Below are 18,167 nucleotides of genomic sequence, written 5' to 3' on the forward strand. Positions count from 1 at the left end.
TCATGCAAGTAAAGGAAAGCCATTTGGAAACTCCACAGCCTGATTCCTTCTAGCTTTTTCTCTTGTTGCAATTTGTATTGAACTTACTTTTTCAAACAATGTGCACTAGTTTGCCTGTGCTCCAAAGTTTTCTTGTAAACACGTTAGTAGCACAAGTTGCTGGTTTTTTGCCAATACTGTTTCCAAGTTAATTATAAAGATAGATGTATACTCAATCAACTGAATATAATGTAAGCTCCCAAATTTAGTCACTCAAGTGACTAAACTTTTGTCTGGAAAACATCAAAGTATGTGTCTACAGTCTCCAGGGACTAACCCATGTTCTGCAATCCTAATGACTACATCACAAGAGCATTGTAAGCTCTATTTTGGAACAACGATGAATATTTATCACTTACTACTGACCATTACTCCTCTTCCACTGTCTGCCATGATGAAGACACATTGCTCTCTCCTAGCCCAACCAAGAGACACCCCAAAGGCAAAGAGCCCACCAGAGCCTGTGGAATTTATATTTAAGACACAGAAAGTACATCAAGTGGAAGTTTTTAAGAGTTTAATTGATTAAATGAACCTGAACAGGAAGACTGACAAGACTTAAAAGGATTTTTTCCCTTTTTTCTACATGGTTTTGTGAATATTACTTTTGTATTAAAATAACCGCAACATGGTATAAGCATAAAGCAAAGAATCAGATTCAAATATAGGTTCTATCATACAACTTTAGCACTTGTATGTTAAAATTAATGGAAAAGCTCCTAATTAGCCACAGTTTCTACCAAGTACTCTGTCACTCCTTTCAGAAGCAGCTGTCCCAGCAGAAATGAGATTGACGCTGTCCCGTGACCGACTACTCAAGTAGAGCTAGATCCCAACTTTGAAGTGACAGATTGAGTGTCACTATCATCCCCTCCTAACAGATTCATCTGCAAGTAAACCCAAGGGAATGTGGAGTCAAGTCAATTTAAAGAGTAACTAGAGTTCACATAATGGGAAGATGTATTCTATTCCCCCTTCACTTGTGGGCTATTAGAAGAAATATGCTTGCATTATAAATGACTAGGTAATTTGGTCACTTAAAGTGCAGCTCCCAACTAAACTGAGGAACATTCTTTCTCACTTCTCAGAGTTTCTATCTGTACCTGACGGAAGCCTGCCAGTTGCAGGTTTTCTTGCTTTCGTTTTCAGTGACACAAAGCACACTTACCTTATAGTCAGAGTCCATGAACACAACATAAGCCCACTCAAGGTATACAGAGTACCCGCAACAATGAAGCGGCAGCAGTCTAGGCTTAGTATTGGCTGCAGAAGTCCAAAGTTCATCTTAAAATGGACTTCAGCACGGGCTACTCATCTTGTCCACTCTACTATCACTCAGAATCAAGCCATCAAGGAGGAACTCTCATGCATGCCCATGGGTACTGCAACTGCACTCGAAAGTCCCAGAGATATATCCTAAGGGAATCTTCATGCTCAAAATCTTTGGTTGTTTTTTCCCCCTGCCACTAAGAGCCCTCAAAATAAGTTACATGTCATTTCCTCAGCAGTCTTTCCCTTCAAAACTCCAGGCTTTTCAGTTCCTTAGTCAATCACCATAGACAACAAGAACACATTCACAGACGTACTGAAACCTTGACCTGGCCTTCTCATTTTCAACACTGGAACTAACATTACCAGAAAACTCAACAGATGATACTTTAGGCTTTTAAAAGCTGAATTTTTCCTCTCTTCAGATTGAAATCTCCCAAACAAGCTGGTGCAAGTACCATTCTCGTTCTTGTAGATTATTTTCTTGTGCAGCTAAATCAGGTTTTTTCAAGCAGCATGACATTCTCGTACTTGAAACAAAATAACATTTAGACAAGGAACATCAGAGCCATGATTCATCAAGTATCTAAGCCCTTTAACTGTTACCAAAGGAAGCAGCAAGGACAACCTATCTGTTTTGGAAGGTATCAAAAGATTTTTTCAGCTGCAATTGGAAGGCACCAAAATGCTCATGTAACACCATCAGACATTTCATAGATTTGAAACTTAGGGTACACAAAAGTTTTCCAAGTTTCCCTGTATATCCACGAGTCACCTTAAAATTCATGCTGCAGCAGCTAGCCCTGTCCTATCCACTTTCCTTTTCCAGGTGGGTGTGCTAGTCATGAAGCCTGTGTACTCATCCCAGAATATTAACACTACTGCTTTTCACTTCAGTCATCAAAAAGTTCCAAAAAGTGACTTTGAAACTTAGCCTCGATTAACAAGCAAAACCCTAGTTAACCGATGACTATTTACCTTAAACCAAAGCAAAACTAATGTATTCGAAGACCGTCCCACAAATGCCAGAAAAAGCTAGCAAGGCCCTGAACCATCACCTGTACTAAATGGAAAAGTAAATTCTGTACCATAGGTTTATTTTGTTTCAGCATTTTGTTTCTAATTAGGGTTTCCCCGAAGTGGGGGATGAGAAACAGCAAGAACAGAGTGAGAACTAAGCACTGAGAAGACATCAGAAAAGCAAGAAGCTGAAAACTCAGAATAAAATGGAAGCTGACACTAACGTCAATTCATACTTTATTTTCAGAGGTTTCAGATTGTTCTCTGAATTAGTTCCTTCTTTCTCCATAAGCTGTATAGACTGCCTAAATACTACTGCAATAAGCGCTTCAGAAATATTAAGCACAATTGAGAGAGTAGGAAGCCTCCTCCTTCAGAGAGAAGTTTAGTCATGGCTGGAAAATGAAAATTGACCATTTAATCCCAGAGATTTACACTGCAGTTCTAACTCAGATCTCAGTGTTGCGGAAGCTTAACAGAACCATTGTTTGACCATGCTGAGAACCGTGTGGAAAAAGGGGTTAAGGCTGCTGCAGCTGTACGTCACAATGTCAAACAGATTTATATGCTATTTGGTAGGATCATTTTCAGACAGTCCACGTATCATATTATCAGAATTCATGTTATATCTTTTCTGGTAAGTTAGATACATGGTGATCTCCGCTCCATTTAGTCTTAATGAGTGATGATTCTAGTCTGAACTTCCTGAAAAAGTGAAAAGAATAAGTAATCTAAACACTACTATAGAAAGAATAGCAATCAGATTCACTTGACAATTTACATCAAAGCAGCAAAATAAGTTTACTTGAAACATTTTAACAAAAGAGAACAAAGTTTAACGCAAGAAAGTATTACACAATTACCCTAAAATAAATGCATTCACAACATCAGTCTGTTCTGAAAGCCCTGTAATTCTGTCTTGGTATTTGATTTCTCTCTGATGATTATGGCAGAATATCCAGGTGTTACGAGGTTTCTTTCAGGTGAGCACAGAGCAAACAGAACATCTACTGCCTTCTCCCCACATTCCAGTCTCAGACCTCCTTCCCACCAGAAAACTCATTTACTTCCCTTTGTTTGAACTCCCTTATGCCTGCTCTTTCCATAGTGACCACTCCCAAGCCATTCCCCAAAACCTATGGGTGAAGAGTAAATTGTATACTTATATGCAGGAGCCACCTGGAGAGAGTCATCTGGAGAAACAGAGAAGGAAGAGTCTGAGAGATGCTGCCCATGTAGCTGAAAGGGTAGCCTAACTTAACACTCCCAAATCACAGCCTGCAAGGCCAAAAGCACAACCTGTTGAAGCATATTAACTCATGTAAAAACACTTCCAAATTTTAGTTTGATGATTAGGAGGCTTAAAAAGATGTTCAGCTGACAATAGTCCAAGAAGTGCTGTTAACTACCAGTCTGGAAATCACAACTGCCTGTCACCTTGAGGACCTGGATTCTACCCTAAGGTCTGCAACTGCCCAAAGCCATCCAGCAGACAAGTGTTTCAAGTGCATAACTCAGCCTGTCCTACTACAAGATGGAGACACTTACTTTCCTTTCAAAGCACACCAAGTTCTACTGCTTAAAGCTCTATACCTTCTGTATACATAAAATATTAAATTTTACCATAACTAGTATTGCTTAGACAATTCAAAGAAATCTAAGATTTTTCCTGTTTTCACAAAGTGCTTCCTTAAAAGCCTCTGCTACTACTTTAAATCAGTAGCAGTAACAAATAAATCACTGGCAGTACCAAAATACACATTAAGACCTCTAAAATCAGACTCCTTACTTCTAGGTGTATAGATAAGAAAACATCATAACACTCTCCTTGCTCACGTAACTACAAAGAAAGAGAAGCTGTTGAGCTTCAACTTTCTTCCAGTCAATGGGCTCCTGCAATCCTGAAAATGGATGAAAAAGAATGAAAGGAAAATTAGTCAACAATTTTCCTGCTCACTAATAACAGAAGCAAAAGCGCTCCACAGAGTAGCAACATTCTTAAAAGCAAGAGTCACTGTATGCATGAATTTCCTAAATAGAAGCTTTTTTATCTACTTAAAAACGAATCTGAAAATTTAGAAGTAACTCTTGTGATTCTTGACTTACACAATTCCCTTTAATTTTCTACAAAATCTCAGAGTCTCATCCTAAGAAAAAAGACAGTCCTACAGAAAAATACAGGCAGAAAAGTAGCAGTTCTTTTAGAGAAGAATTACAAAGATGAAGAGAGTTATATTTTTCAGTGAGACTTTTATGCACATTTAAGTATTTTCCGAAATATGATCATTTCTACCTGCGCAGGGCATCAAAGCTTGTTTCCCAGAAATGAACAGTATTTGTCAAAACTGATTTCCTTAGTTGTCTGTAGACTAAAAACTCTACCTGTAGCCTTCATATTCTCCAGTCACTAGAGAAATACACTACCAGCACTATAAAGGCTGAACACACATTGAACAAGAACTTTTTTGCAAAGGTACCAAACCAAAGCTATTTCCATTTCAGCGCAATGCTTGATAACATCCCACACTGCCCAACTCTAAGGGCCAATGCTTCTCCATTTCACAGAATGGTTAGAGCTGGAAGAGACCCTCAAGACCATCTAGTTACAACCCCCTGCCATGGGCAGGGACACCTTCCACTAGACCAGGTTGCTCCAAGCCCTGTCCAACCTGGCCTTGAACGCTGCCAGGGATGGGGCAGCCACAGCACCTCTGGGCACCCTGTGCCAGTGTCTTGCCACCCTTATAGTGAAGAATTTCTTCCTAATATCTAATCTAAATCTACCCTCTTTCAGTTTAAAGCCACTTCTAAAGATGTTCTGAGCAACAGCCACTCACAGCTACAACATCTTTATGAGGACCCACTTCTTGTCCCATCTTGAGGTACACAGACTCAGAGCACTTAACACGAGAATTCCTCCTCATTTCTTCAAATTTTGAAGTTTCTCCAATTCTGACTTCTAGGATGCTCTCATAATGTTTTTTCCAGAACGCAGGCCACACCTATATCCTCTTTCCTCTACGTTTCCACAAAGCTTTTCTCAATCCCCTTCGCAGGGAAGTTTCATTTGAGCCTTTGCTCAACAACGAGGCCTTCTGACGGATAACGCTGGAAACCCTCAGTGTCGCCCCCCCGCAGCCCGCCAGGCCGTCGCACAAAAGGTACACGCCTTCGAAACACCTGCACCGCAGAAACCCCCTGCCCGCAGAGCGGGTGCACCCGAGAGAAGCGGCGGAGCAGCCCGGGGGAGCGGCCGCCGCCGCCCCGGCCGAGCTCACATCCTTTTCCGACGGCGATTCTGGGCACGGCCCAAACTCCCAAAGCTGCGGGATGTGTCGGCGCCGGCCTCCATCCCCGACCGCCCCGAGCGAAGGCGGCTGGAGCCGCCGCTCCCCCCCTCGGCCCGGGCCCCCTCCCGCCCCTCACCTTGAGGATGTTCTCGTAGATGGTGGCCCGGAACTCCAGCAGCGCCTTCTGGTCGAACTCACGGCCGTGGATGATCCGCATCTGCTTAAGGAAGGTGGACTTGCCGCTCTCGCCGGCGCCCAGCAGCAGAATCTTGACCAGGCGGCGCACGGCCCGCCTCTCCCGGGCCAGCATCGCGTCGATCTCCCGGCTCCGCCGCCGCGCCTCCCGCTCCGCATCACGGCTCCGCTCCTTGCCCTCCCGCCGCGGCTGCTCCCCGGCGCGGCCCGTGGCCTCGGCCGGCAGCAGGCAGCGGCTCAGGGTGCGCACCACGCCGGACATGGCGGCTGCGGGACGGCAGGAGCGCTCACAACGCCGCGGAGACCCCAGCCAGCTCCGCCAGCATCGGGCGGAGGCCACCGAGACGGTAGGACCCGGGAGGCGGAGCAGCCGCCGCAGCCGGGGGCTAAGAGCCGGGACCGCCCATTCCCCTTCTCCCGGCTCGGCTGGGCGACGCAGCGCAGGGAGGGGAGGCAGGCGCGGCCCGGGGAGGCCGGCCGGCCGGCCGGGGGGAGGGGTGGCAGCGGGGCGCGGCCCGCAGGCCCTGCCCGGGGAGGGGGCACCGCCGCCCCGCTCCTCTCCGAGCGCCGAGGGGTCGGGGAGCGGCGGAAGGACCCCCCCCGAGCCCCTCGGCCCGGGTTCAACCAGCGGCCGCCTCCGGTGCCGCCGAGGCGCGGCGGGGCGGGGGACGTGCAGACCCCGGCCCCTTCAGTCAGGGAGCGCCACCACCGCCTGCGGAGGGAGGTGCCCGCTCGGCCGTCCCGCCCCGCTAATGCTGCTCCTCATTGGGCCCCAGGAGTGTCAATCAACGGCTCCTTCTTCCAATTGGAGAAGCCGCCATGTGGGGCGGGAGTAAGCGGGCGGCAGGCTCCAGGCAAGGGAGGGCGAGCAGCGCCGGGAGGGACGGCGTAGGGGCGGGGACAGGGGCGGAGGTTCCTCGCGGGAGGCGGGGAAAGGACCAATCAGAGGCGAGAGGGCGGGTCCGGAGCGGCAGGGGGCGTGGCCTCTCTGTGGGAGAAGGCGGGCCCGCCGTGCGGGGAGTGACGTCACGCGGCGCCCCGGGCCGTTGGCGTGAGGCGGGCGCTGAGGCGGCGGGACCCGGGTTGGAACGGGCAGAGTTGCGGTAACGAGAACGGCGTTAGTAATGTGCGGGGGATAAAGCGGGGTCTAGTGCACACCCGGGCGATGCAGCTGTGAAAGTCATGCAGTGGCCGTACGAGGATCTCTGCCTGCAGGCCGCAGGTTGAGGCTCAGGTGCCCCTGGGAGTTGGTCCCGGTGAGGGGCCGCTGGTGCTGCCGGCACACACACAGCACCGGGCTGTGCCGCCACAGAACACACTGCAGTGTGCGAGTTTTCATACGTGGAGCAGCTTTGGAAACAGGCTGAGAGAGCTGGGATGGTTCAGCCTAGAGAAGAGAAGGCTCCTTAAGGGGAGACCTTAGAGCAGCTCCAGTGCCTAAAGGGGCTACAAGAAACCTGGAGAGGGGCTTTGGACAAGGGCCTGTAGGGACAAGACAAGGGGAATGGCTCGAACCTGACAGAGAAGGGTCATTTAGATGAGATATTAGGAATAAATTCTTTACTATGAGGGTGCTGAGGCGCTGGCACAGGGTGCCCAGAGAAGCTGTGGCTGCCCTACCCCTGGCAGTGTTCAAGGCCAAGTTGGACGAGGCTTGGAGCAACCTACTCTAGTGAAAGGTGTCCCTGCCCGTGGCAGGGGGTTGGAACTGGATGAGCTTTAAGGTCCCTTCCAACCCAAACCAGTCTGGGATTCTGTGAGAAATTTAGTTTCTTGATTGATGTCAGGTGTAATTCCTTTCAAACCATATTGAAGCAATCTAGTGCTGGGCTGATGATGAGGCAGGGATTAAAGTATCAAAGTACACATCTGAAAGAAAATCCCCTTGGTCTACTGATTGGGTACTGGAGGAGAAAAAAGAAAACATTTTCAGAAGCAGCTGGTATGTGATCTCCTGGCAGTGGCTGGGATCCTAGACCTGGCTGCAAAATGAAATCCTAAAACACAGGCACATGTCCTCTGTTCTGCAAGATTATTTGGTCCTTTCTGTATTATTTCCTTTGTTCTTCCAATTATTTATGCCATAAACATCTAATCCAGTTTAAGACTTGGATAAGTTATTCTGCCCCAGGCCTGTACCAAACATTGGGGCAAGTGACACAAATACAGAGAACTGAGGGAAACTACTCAAATCAGTGGGATTTCATATAAGTTAAGGATGTTACGAAGCTTTAAGATGTCCCAAAAGATTGGAAAGTCACAGGTGTAAAACAAAACCAAAGGCAATTAAACAAAACCTTTGTGATAATCCCATGTGAGTATTAATCACACTGGGATGCTGTTGTCAACACTTCCCCAAGCAAGTCCTTTTCTCTTTAGCAAGGATAGACAAAAACACCTTCAGGTATTGCAGAAGTCAGGAGGAGAACAGCACAAGCCTCTTGGTCAGAGCCATTAACTGCAGCACAGAATCCTTCTTGAGAAAGTATTTCTTTTCCAGGATCTTATTCTTCGACTGTAGTTTGACATCTAGCAGCAGCTCGTTCCACATACAAAATAGTGCTGTAATTCACGAGTTTTCCCACTGGATGTCATCGTTGCCCCACAAGAAGCCAGTCAGCGCGATGAAGACAAATCAACCCCAAGCCCTCCATGCTCTGGAGGCCTGATTTTCACAACAGCTGAGCACTCAGGACTCCCGCTGCAATCGGCAGATGCCACACTGCCTGGAAATCAGCCTCTGTGTAACTGTGAAGTGCCCAGACTGGTATTTGCTGATTAGCTCTGCTGCTCCTGCCCTACTAGCTTTGTCTGTCTCCTACTTGAGGTCCTCTTCAGACTTCTGCAGTTCTTCGGGGTTTTGGCAAAGAATTCAAAGTATGCAGTCCAGCTCCTGCGATAGGCCTGTTTCATCTAGAAGTGAAGGTGAAATTAACGTATACGATAAACTAATCAAATCGGTTGCCAGACATCCTTAGTCCTCTATGCAGTCATCCATGAAAGCAGCTTTCAACAGCTTGCATCTAATTGTCAAAAGGAAAAGGTCCTCCTCTCCCTCTTTTCCCTGCAGCACTGTTGTTCCTCATTTTGTTTGCTACCGCAGATCTGCAGCCAGATGCCTTCTGCTGCTCTGCTGAGGGACAGGGCAGAACCTCACAAATGCTCGTGGTGATGCCTGATGTTCTGTTACGAGCATATGCAATAGGTGCAAGCACCCCAGTAAAAGCTTGTAAGAGAGAGGCTTGTGCTCAGTCCCAATGCCTTCCCTTTCTCCTTTTCCTTATTATCTGCCCAGTTCCGTTCTTCAAGATTTCCAGTTCATCTCCCTTCTTTGGGCTTCGACTGAAATTAAAACAATTTATATTAATACAAAATAATATTAATGACTTCCTTTTTTCTATTCCTTCTTTTACTTTCTTGGGTTTCCAGCTTTGCCTTTTTCTGTTTCTAGTCTGTTTTCTTTTTCCCCATCTATGTTTCTTCCTATAACTCCTCTTTCTGCTGAGATGAAGAAATGCATGTACAGCTGCTTCTATTTCTCCTGCCTTCATCTCCCATAAATAGAGAGGGAGAAGGAGACTAAAAGATAGAAGAAAACAGAGGATCGGAGCACAGAAAGACAGAGGCAATGAGGGCAACATTATTTCCATCTCCCTTGTTGCCTACAGAGCAACTAAATTATGAGCAGAAAGACAGGGAGGTCTTCAGGGAAAGGCAGGAGCACGAACTTCTGAGACCCTGGCCCTGAAAACAGACGGCAGAAGATTAAAGCTGAAAAGCTGTACAGCAGCTGGTGAAACTGGTGGTACATGAAGACCTCATTGCAGATGGGAGTGACATCTGGGCAGCTCTGGTAAATGAAGAGGTAGTTATGGAAAAACACTGATACTGAGCTCCAGTCAGTAACTCCCATTTTTTGCTTAAAGATGACAAGAGGATGTGGCCTCACTGATGAATGCTGGCCACAGGAGTATGTGAAATGAGGGTTGAGCTGCCTGACCCTGGTTCTTTCTGTTACAAGCCCCACCTGTTTCTACCTGGGTCAAGCATGCAGAGGATATATGGATATATGGATTTAGCCTTTGAAAAGATGCAGAGCGATCATTTCAGTGTCTCAAAGCTTGTAGTTGGGTAATCCCAAAGTCTTCCCAAGTGCCCACCTGGATCATGGTCCATTTGTTACCCAGTCCACTGAGACCCAGAGCTTAAAGACTGCGTTCTGTCCTCTGAAAGTGTATTATCAACATGAGCAGAGGAGGCACAATGTGCGGGAGGTGCTACTGCCTCAGCTGAGAATGCAGCTAATGAATGCTGCTAATGAATGCTGTATTACAAAGCTGAAAGTTCGCCCACACCCGGGACATGGCTTTTGTTTTCCTGAATGCCACCAGACACTGTCACTGCCAGGAAGAATATTTTGCTCAGTGAAACTGGGAAGCAAATAAATAACAATGAGGATATGCTCACCACCTTCCAGTACAGCACCATGTAGCAATATCAGAACACTAATGTAATTTAAACTTCAGCGTTTAGACAAGAACCTGGCAGTCTTAAGACAACAGCAAGAAGTATGCACTGATGGAATCATGTGAGTTGATAAATTAGCCACCTTGTCCTTTCTGACCACTGTGCAAGGTGAGCAAACTGAGTCAAAATATCAAACTGTTGTTACCACAGGACAGATGCACTCCTGGCTTAGGCTGACTTAAGGATGTCAGGGCCCTTGAATTGCTCGTTGTGCATTCAGCTAGCAAAGCTTGTAGATCTGAGGAACATTTATGATCTAAACTCCTTGTGCTGCTTCTCTGTTGTTGAGACTGTGACTCTCTGCCTCAGGAGGTGCTGGAGTTTATAGGCACTTCAAGCCCTTACCTAAGCTGGTAGTTTTGTCATGTTAAAAGTGCCATGTTCTGCTTATTGCATTCTCAGAGGTTTTATATGGCTTTTTCTATTACCTTCTCTCTGCACGCTCCCTATAGCAGAATGAAAACGTGGAGAGAGACAGATGAATCGTGTTCTCCTGTAGAGGAATGAAACAAGAATAGTTCAAATAGATCAACTATTTTCTAGCAACATAATTAAGCATACGGGAACCTTCCAGTACTAATATATTAGTTTTTTGCTGTAGGTACTGAGACCTCGGCTAGATGTTTTCTGCAAGACTTTATGATCTGTATCGTAATATGCTCTTTCTCAGAGATCCAAATTCTTTGAAATGATTGTAGTCTCAACTCCCATGAAGCCAAAGAACACTGAAGTATTTAGGCATCTCTGAAGCAAAAATCCACTTACTAGTGAATTTGATTCCCAGTGTTTGCTTTGTGCTTTTAAACATTGCTTTACCTTACAGTTGTTTGGGATATGTGTCCTTTTTTTAATCCAGATTTGCCTAAGCTTGAGCTTCTATTGACATCTTTGAGATCTTTGCCATAATGGTGGGTACTCATCTCAGAGTTAAAACCAGTGTTTCTTACAGAGAAAGCCCCTGAGATGTCCGATGCTTCCATCCAGACGGAAGTGCTAAAGAAGGACAGACAGTAGGTTGCAACAAGTGCCCAGACCCTTCTCCTGGAGAAAAGGTAACTACCTGCAAAACATGTGCACAGGTTGGTGATCAGGTGGACAAGTTGCAGGAAGCAGTGAAAAGGCTGCACAGTATTAGCGCGGCTGAGATAGAGATAGATAAATGGGTTTAGAACCACGCTCCTGTGGCAGACACCATAGAAAATGAGGCACCTTAGACCCTGGTGACCCACAAAAGCAGGAGTCATCCTCTATGTTAAGGAGAACCTTGAATGTATGAAAGTCAACTGTGGCAATTGTGGAAACTCTATCGAATGCCTCTGGGTCAAGACCACAGAGGTCATCTCCAAAGCATGCCTGCTTCTTCTATTAAATTTGTAGCCACCGTGTTTTCCTTTTCTACGTGATATTTTCATCTTCTGTCCCACGGAGGATACATTACTCATATGTGAGTTGTGACACTTCATGGAGCTAATTTTCACTATTTTCAGACTGCTTGACAGTAGCCTGTTCTTCATTACACACCAGCCAACGAGTGGATTAGTTTACTTTCAAAACACCAAAACCTCATATTAATCCCCAAACAATTAATTATTGAGACTAGACAAGCCTATTTTTAACCCAGCCTGTGAGTTTTCTACTTATTTCATGCAACAAGGCATGATCTGTGTAATTCAAGGCATGTCCTGCCAAGTGTCTTGCAGCTCTAAGTTCTTAGTGTGAAGTTCTTGTGATTACACACAGGGCCAGCGTACCTTGGTTCAGCGAGTATAGGAAGGTCAGAAAGTGAGGTTCTGCTCAAAGGGCACAGAAACTGGGATCTGAGCAGGGCTATGTCTCAACAGTCCTTGCTTCCAAGGTCTAAACCTGGAGATGTATTTCTAGAGCACAAGGGGACAGAACAGGCACATGCTGGCTCAAGCACATGTCCTTGGCGTACACAAGAAGTCTGGCATCTCAGATACAACTTACAAGCAGACATTAAGTCCTGAAAGTGTTTGGATCTCTGATTTTGAGTACAAAGACTCACAGCAGTAGGCAGTTTTGTCAGTTCAGGTGCCTGTTTTGGTTAGTCAGCTATGTCATAAAAAGCCGCTGGAAAACAAGATGACTGACATTAAGAGGGGGAAAAAAAGGCACAAATCTATAAAGTGCAAAAGCAAAGCCAAAGAAAGTGGAGCTCCCTGAGAACAGAACTGAACACGTTTGCTGCCAAGTTATGTCCATTTTTTCTGCACTGTTTTTAAAATGACTTTTCATCTGGCGATGCAGAGCCAAATATCTCTACGGGTAACATGTAGCTCCCCAAACTCATAGGAAATTAGCAAGCCTTAACAAAATTTATGCATGGCTTGCTATTGCAGTTCCACATCTAAAGGGAAAACAGATGTTCTCTTTAGTTATTCTCTTCATGTCCAAACGAAAGCTGTTGGTTGCAGGGGTTTTTTTCTTTAAAAGAAAAGGCTAGTGCTGAAAAGGTTACAAATGATGCAATTTTTACAATCCTACTTCAAGGCTCTCTCCTACCCTGAATTGCTGAGGTGATGCTTGCCGATGCCTGTCACCCACTTACCAGCCTCATATTTCTTAACACCTACACTTTAGGATGAATAAATAGAACCGAGTCCAGAGTATTTGCTTGAGACCATTAATGGGCTGGCAAGCCAGGCTTCCAAGCCCTTGGCTGAATTCATTGTTAAGTTTCTCAGCCCAGGTTAGTTTCAAAAGAGAGGCAGAACGGATGTGTCTCTGAAAAGCGTGCTATTAGCCATGTCACTAAATGGGTCTCTCAAGGCTTTAGCATGAGGAAGAAAAATCTTGATTCTTCACCTCCATCACCTGGCTTCCCTTTGCTTTACACATGCACATTCTGCCCACATAATTTTCCACCACGCATTGCAGATGGGCAATCTTTTCTCTTTGCATTTTCACACAAACATTTTCAAGATGTGCAAAAATATTGGCACTTACAGTGAGTGTTTGCCATCTGAAAGAGCTTGCCACTGCAAACATGTATGCATGCATCCACATAGATCTCATATTCATTCTTTACTTTGCAGATGGGTATCAAACACAGAGGCTTTCAAAATGCTAATTCATTTGGGCTGCTATATTTGTTTGTTTCTAAAACATGTTTATTCATTGCTCCCTGGATGGGGGGGATCCCAATCCTTTATTCCTCTGCAGCTACCAAATGGACATTAATACAAAAAGCAGGTCCCTGCCCACAAGGAAATGCCCCAAAAGAACAGCAAGGGCAGTAAATTGCAGACATAGGCTTCATACCCTTTCAAGCTATTTATCCAAACAATCCTTTCTAGCCTGTGATATTCATGGTCTTGCAGATAATATGATAAATAATATGATAAATGTGGCTACTAGCTAATGTTGGAATGATTAGTCTCCAAAAATGGCGAAAGAAGGGACTCTGTCATTTAAAGAAAGGGTAGGAAATGATGCAAAACACAGGTGGCAGGAATGCAGAGAAGAGCTGGCAGGAACTAATGAGATGAGTGATCAGCATTTTATTCAGACAGTGTTTCAGCGTCCACCCAGAGGAGATTAAGTATCCTGTCCTCTCAGTGCAGAGAAGGAGAAATAAATCAGGTTTTACCACAAGTAGGGTGGCAGGGCGTTAATTAGGAATGGGGTGGGGGAAAAATATTTCAGTTTGCAAAGGGCTAAAATATGAGCAAATGAAAGAACTAAAGCACACTGAAAACACGTTGGAACACACCTGGGAAACAAGTGACTGAGAATCCTGCGTGAGGAAGCTGCAGCCACAGGGGACTGCACACAACAGGTGATTCAGACAGCTCAGCTGAAAGCTGCAATCCAGTGCCAAATGCTGTTCCTCTGAGTTGTTATATGAAAGCAGACATTTCCCATACCCTGCCTCGCGTCAGAGTCTTTCCATCAACAAAGCATGTAAAAAAGGCAAGGAGGAAATAAAAGGACCTTAGTTTTTCCCTCCAAGTAGTGTTTAAAAAAACCACAACCCTCATTAAAGTCAACAGGAATTGTTCCACGTCTCCTGTAATTTGCCTCCCAGGATCTGTGCAAAACTAGAATATGACATTTTGCTATTAAAATGAGCAAAACTGCACGAGAAGATTAGCAGAAGCCATAAGAAGCAGAGTGGTGGCGAAACTACCTTATTGTCCCATGTTCAGTGGTTTCCATTAATGATTTAACAGCAAAGCTCAATTAAATGACTAGTAGATACTGACACAACCCAGCAATGGAATCTGCTCTGTGCTGCTGGAGCACATGCATATGGATATGTTAAAGCAGGAGAACCTTTCAAAGGCAATGCACCATTTTTCTTCCCTGTCCTAAGCTGAGGTTAATTGTGCCTGGGGTGGGTACCTTGCTAGTCCTAATGAAGATCAATTCCAAGCTGAGAGCTGAGTCCCTGCTTCAGCCAGCTGACTGACAATACTGCGTTTCTAGGAGGGATAAAGGCTTCTGTTGTCTACTGGGCTTAAACTGTGGGTAAAAGTGGGGTTAGGGGTGTATTGCCTTGCGGGAAGCAAAGTCCTGCCAGCTGATGGGTGACATATTACCTCTGTGGAAAAGGTCCTGCTGCATACCATTCCCGATCTGCTGATATACCCTTTCTGCCAAGAATGCCACAGGCTACAGGTCACTGCTCAAGAGGAAAGGCTTGTGTGGGAATGAATGCATGAATATGGCTTCTGGCTGAAATACTTAATCAATGTTTAAATGACTTTCTGCCACCAGTGAATATTAAATTCCTCATTTTGAGGAAAAGCTGGGAGTCGCATTTCAGCAATAGATTCAGAGCATCACTACATTCAGATAGCGCCCGATGATGCAAGAGCACAGTCTGTGGTCAATCCCCATTGCAGTAATTTAGGAGAGTGCAGAAGAAGGAGTGCTGCCTTTTGACTGTCTTCATGTTTGTTATTTATACACCGTGTCATTTTGAGCCTGTTGTTTGCTTGTAGCTTTGGGCTGACAGTTTCCTGATTCCAAAGGCAATGGAGCCCCTGACATAAAGCAGAAGAACAATGCACAGTTCCTGTAAAACAACAGTGCTCCCCCCGCTGCTGTCAGAATGCAGGGATTAGATGCAGAATAATGCAGTCCCTGATCAAACCTGCAGCTGTAATTCAACCTCTGGACAGTGCTGATGCCATAAATTTGTGAAGAAAGTGCAGCTCAAGCGATTTGTGAACAAGAGCTGGTAAGTCCAATTGAATTACAGTTGTGGGAGCAGCCGAGATCCCCCTGCACCGAATCATTACTAATGAGAGCCAGAGAATGATTGCTTATGATTTTAATGAAATTGAATTTTAATTTATAACCTTGGCTAGAAGAGGAGGAGGAAGAAACATACAATGAATATTGGTGAGTGACAGGGCAAAAGTACAACCAGAAACCCAAAATAAATGGAAGGAGAATGTATTCTCCTGGAAGAGGCAAGATAAAATGTTACCTTCAAAAATATACTAGTATTTTAGCAAACAGTTGTGATACCATCAGCACTGAAGAAAGTGACTCTGTATCAGAGTTCTGACGATGAGAGAGCTCAAAGAAAATGCTCAGATATGCTTTCTTCAATCCATTTAGGATACTCAGAAGAAGGGGAACAGTTCAGCTGAATCTGAAGCCAGCACAGCCCATTGTTTTGGCATGAAATCAGCAGAATGGTAACTATAAGCACCACGGACATATTATAATCAAATAATCACATGGAACCCTTTCTGAGCAAGTCTTCCAGTTTCAGCACTGAGTGGTTATTCACTATTGAAAGGAAAAGCATAATTAACACTAAATACTCATTTAAATAGAATAATGTTTCTTGCTGTTTCCCTTGCTATTTTAATATCCTTTTTAATATTGCACTGTTTCTACTGGGACCAGAGTAAGGCAGAGGGAGGTTAAGAAAAGTGGTTTATGAAGTTCATCTCAGATATGGAAATGTAAGGAAAGAGATAGGGAAAATAGAGAACTTGAGTAAGGAACACAAAATGGATGAGCAAGGGAGTACTCACAGCACAGACTGCACAAGTTTTGCAACTTGTAATATGAATCTGCAATTCAGAGATGATCAGAGAAGCGTGGAAGGTCTGAGACTTGGGGTGTGCAGCATGGGCCACGCAAATCAGACAGAGTACTGGAGAGGTGCTGAAAAATGCTCAGGCTTTTGACTTTACATTTATTTTACAGAACGTAAATCAATATCTCTTCACCCCAGTGCACTTGTATCATATGGCTTTCTGTTACAAGGCGACCAGGGCTTGAACATGTCTCTTCTGAACTGAAAACAGCTTAATCCAAAGAGATTTTTTTCCTGCAGAACGTCTAAAGCACTGTATTACCTTATGCCACAGGGTGATGGAACCCAACCCAGTATTTTATTGTACAACTTGGGAATCAGCAGCTAGAAATGATCACTATTCAACAGTAAAACATGCAAATTGAGTGGAAATTCAGTGCTATTTTCATATATTAAACTGTTTTGTTAAACCAAATGGTATTAAAATGAGATTTGCTGTACAAGAGAGGATTTTCAAGGACACAGGCTAGTTCGACTGGGAGAAACATTATAAAAATAGGTGGCTAATAATGAAGGGTCATTCTCTTCTTCTGTGTGTCACAAAATTATTTCACATCAAAGTGTATTGTCATGCACATCATTTACTCGGACTCACATGGCCTAATTGATTTTGGAAACCGAAGCTGTATCACGTCACCACTGGAGGGAGACATTATTCTTTTAAAGAGCTGTAAAACTTCTGCTGCCATAAAGGCCCTTCAGTAGGAAAGAGTGAAAAAAATCATCTGGAGAAATACAGCTGCTGAATTTGATCCAGGCTGGATGCAGTAAATCACAGGTTCTAATAACAACCATAATACAGCATGAAAGAAACAGTGCCAGATTAACAAAGACACTTAAATGTCTCCACTCTGATCAATACTGCTCAAGTGACTGTTATCCAGGCGTCTGAACTTAGTCCACGTTAAATCCACCATGGGTATCTGTATATTCTCCTCCCTTCCTCCTCACCCCCTCCCATCACTCAGAAGCTGTGCTTGCAGAAACCCATTTGCGATGTTAAAAGTCTCAGGCTGATATTTCCTAACCCTTTATCTGACGGTGACCTCAAGTGTGACCAAAAAAACGTTCCTGCAGATGGCATTATTTTAGTTTTCACTTAATCCCTTGTGGCCTAGTGTCCTATTTTACAATCATTCAATTACCCCTGCTGCTGCTGAAAAAATGCAGAGAGAAAATAATTATTTGGTGTAGCTGAAGGTCATCAGCTGCTGGAGAATAGGGAACCATCAGACAAGCTCCAAGTCATACTGCTTGGACACTTGGACAGCTGACAAGTACATGTATGTACTTCAGGAGGGGGCCAGGGTACTGAAACTCAGCTCCAAAACCCAAAAGCTTCTGCTAGTAGAACAAAAGAAGCAGTTCTGCTAGTAAACCTGACGTCGTGTGGCACATTCCCAAAGAGGATAAAGTTGCCCATCTCCATACAGACTCATTTGGTTGGTGGGGCACATGTGCACATAGATGTGTGCTTGCACAGGCACACACAAACACTCACACATTGTGCTTAAGTTCCAGAACAGCATCTCAGCAAGATAAAACGTGATAAAGAAATTCCTGTTTGAGGGACTCTCACATTTCCAGTAACAGTGAAGAGCCCGCGGAAACTTTCAGCTCAGCTGACTATTTGTGGTTTCTATTTTGAACTTTATTAATGACAGTGCTACCACCTGCTCACTGCCTCCTCATTCCTGAATTAGGCTAATTATAAAAATAATGTAGAAAACAAAGCTTTGCTAAAA

General features: G+C 44.7%; 1 protein-coding gene and 1 long non-coding RNA gene across 3 annotated transcripts in view; one reads left to right on the forward strand and one right to left on the reverse strand.

The window, feature by feature from the left end:
• Nucleotides 1-6,670, reverse strand: part of GNA12 (G protein subunit alpha 12) — a 43,992-nt gene extending 37,322 nt beyond the window's left edge. The window contains exon 1 of the mRNA XM_030484558.1: nt 5,755-6,670. Coding sequence (XP_030340418.1) covers nt 5,755-6,075 — 321 coding nt within the window. The 5' untranslated portion in view covers nt 6,076-6,670. The remainder of the gene's footprint in view (nt 1-5,754) is intronic.
• Nucleotides 6,671-7,951: 1,281 nt separating this feature from the next.
• Nucleotides 7,952-16,837, forward strand: LOC115607350. 2 transcript variants are annotated; one of them, XR_003991185.1, is made up of 4 exons: nt 7,952-8,738; nt 11,290-11,392; nt 15,308-15,546; nt 15,933-16,837. It is a non-coding gene; the product is annotated as an uncharacterized LOC115607350 (long non-coding RNA). The 2 variants fall into 2 exon arrangements; XR_003991184.1 differs by lacking the exon at nt 7,952-8,738 and adding an exon at nt 10,166-10,448.
• The last annotated feature ends 1,330 nt before the right edge of the window (nt 16,838-18,167 follow it).

This window comes from Strigops habroptila, chromosome 4, assembly GCF_004027225.2.
Source record: "Strigops habroptila isolate Jane chromosome 4, bStrHab1.2.pri, whole genome shotgun sequence".
Taxonomy (NCBI): Eukaryota; Metazoa; Chordata; class Aves; order Psittaciformes; family Psittacidae; genus Strigops; species Strigops habroptila.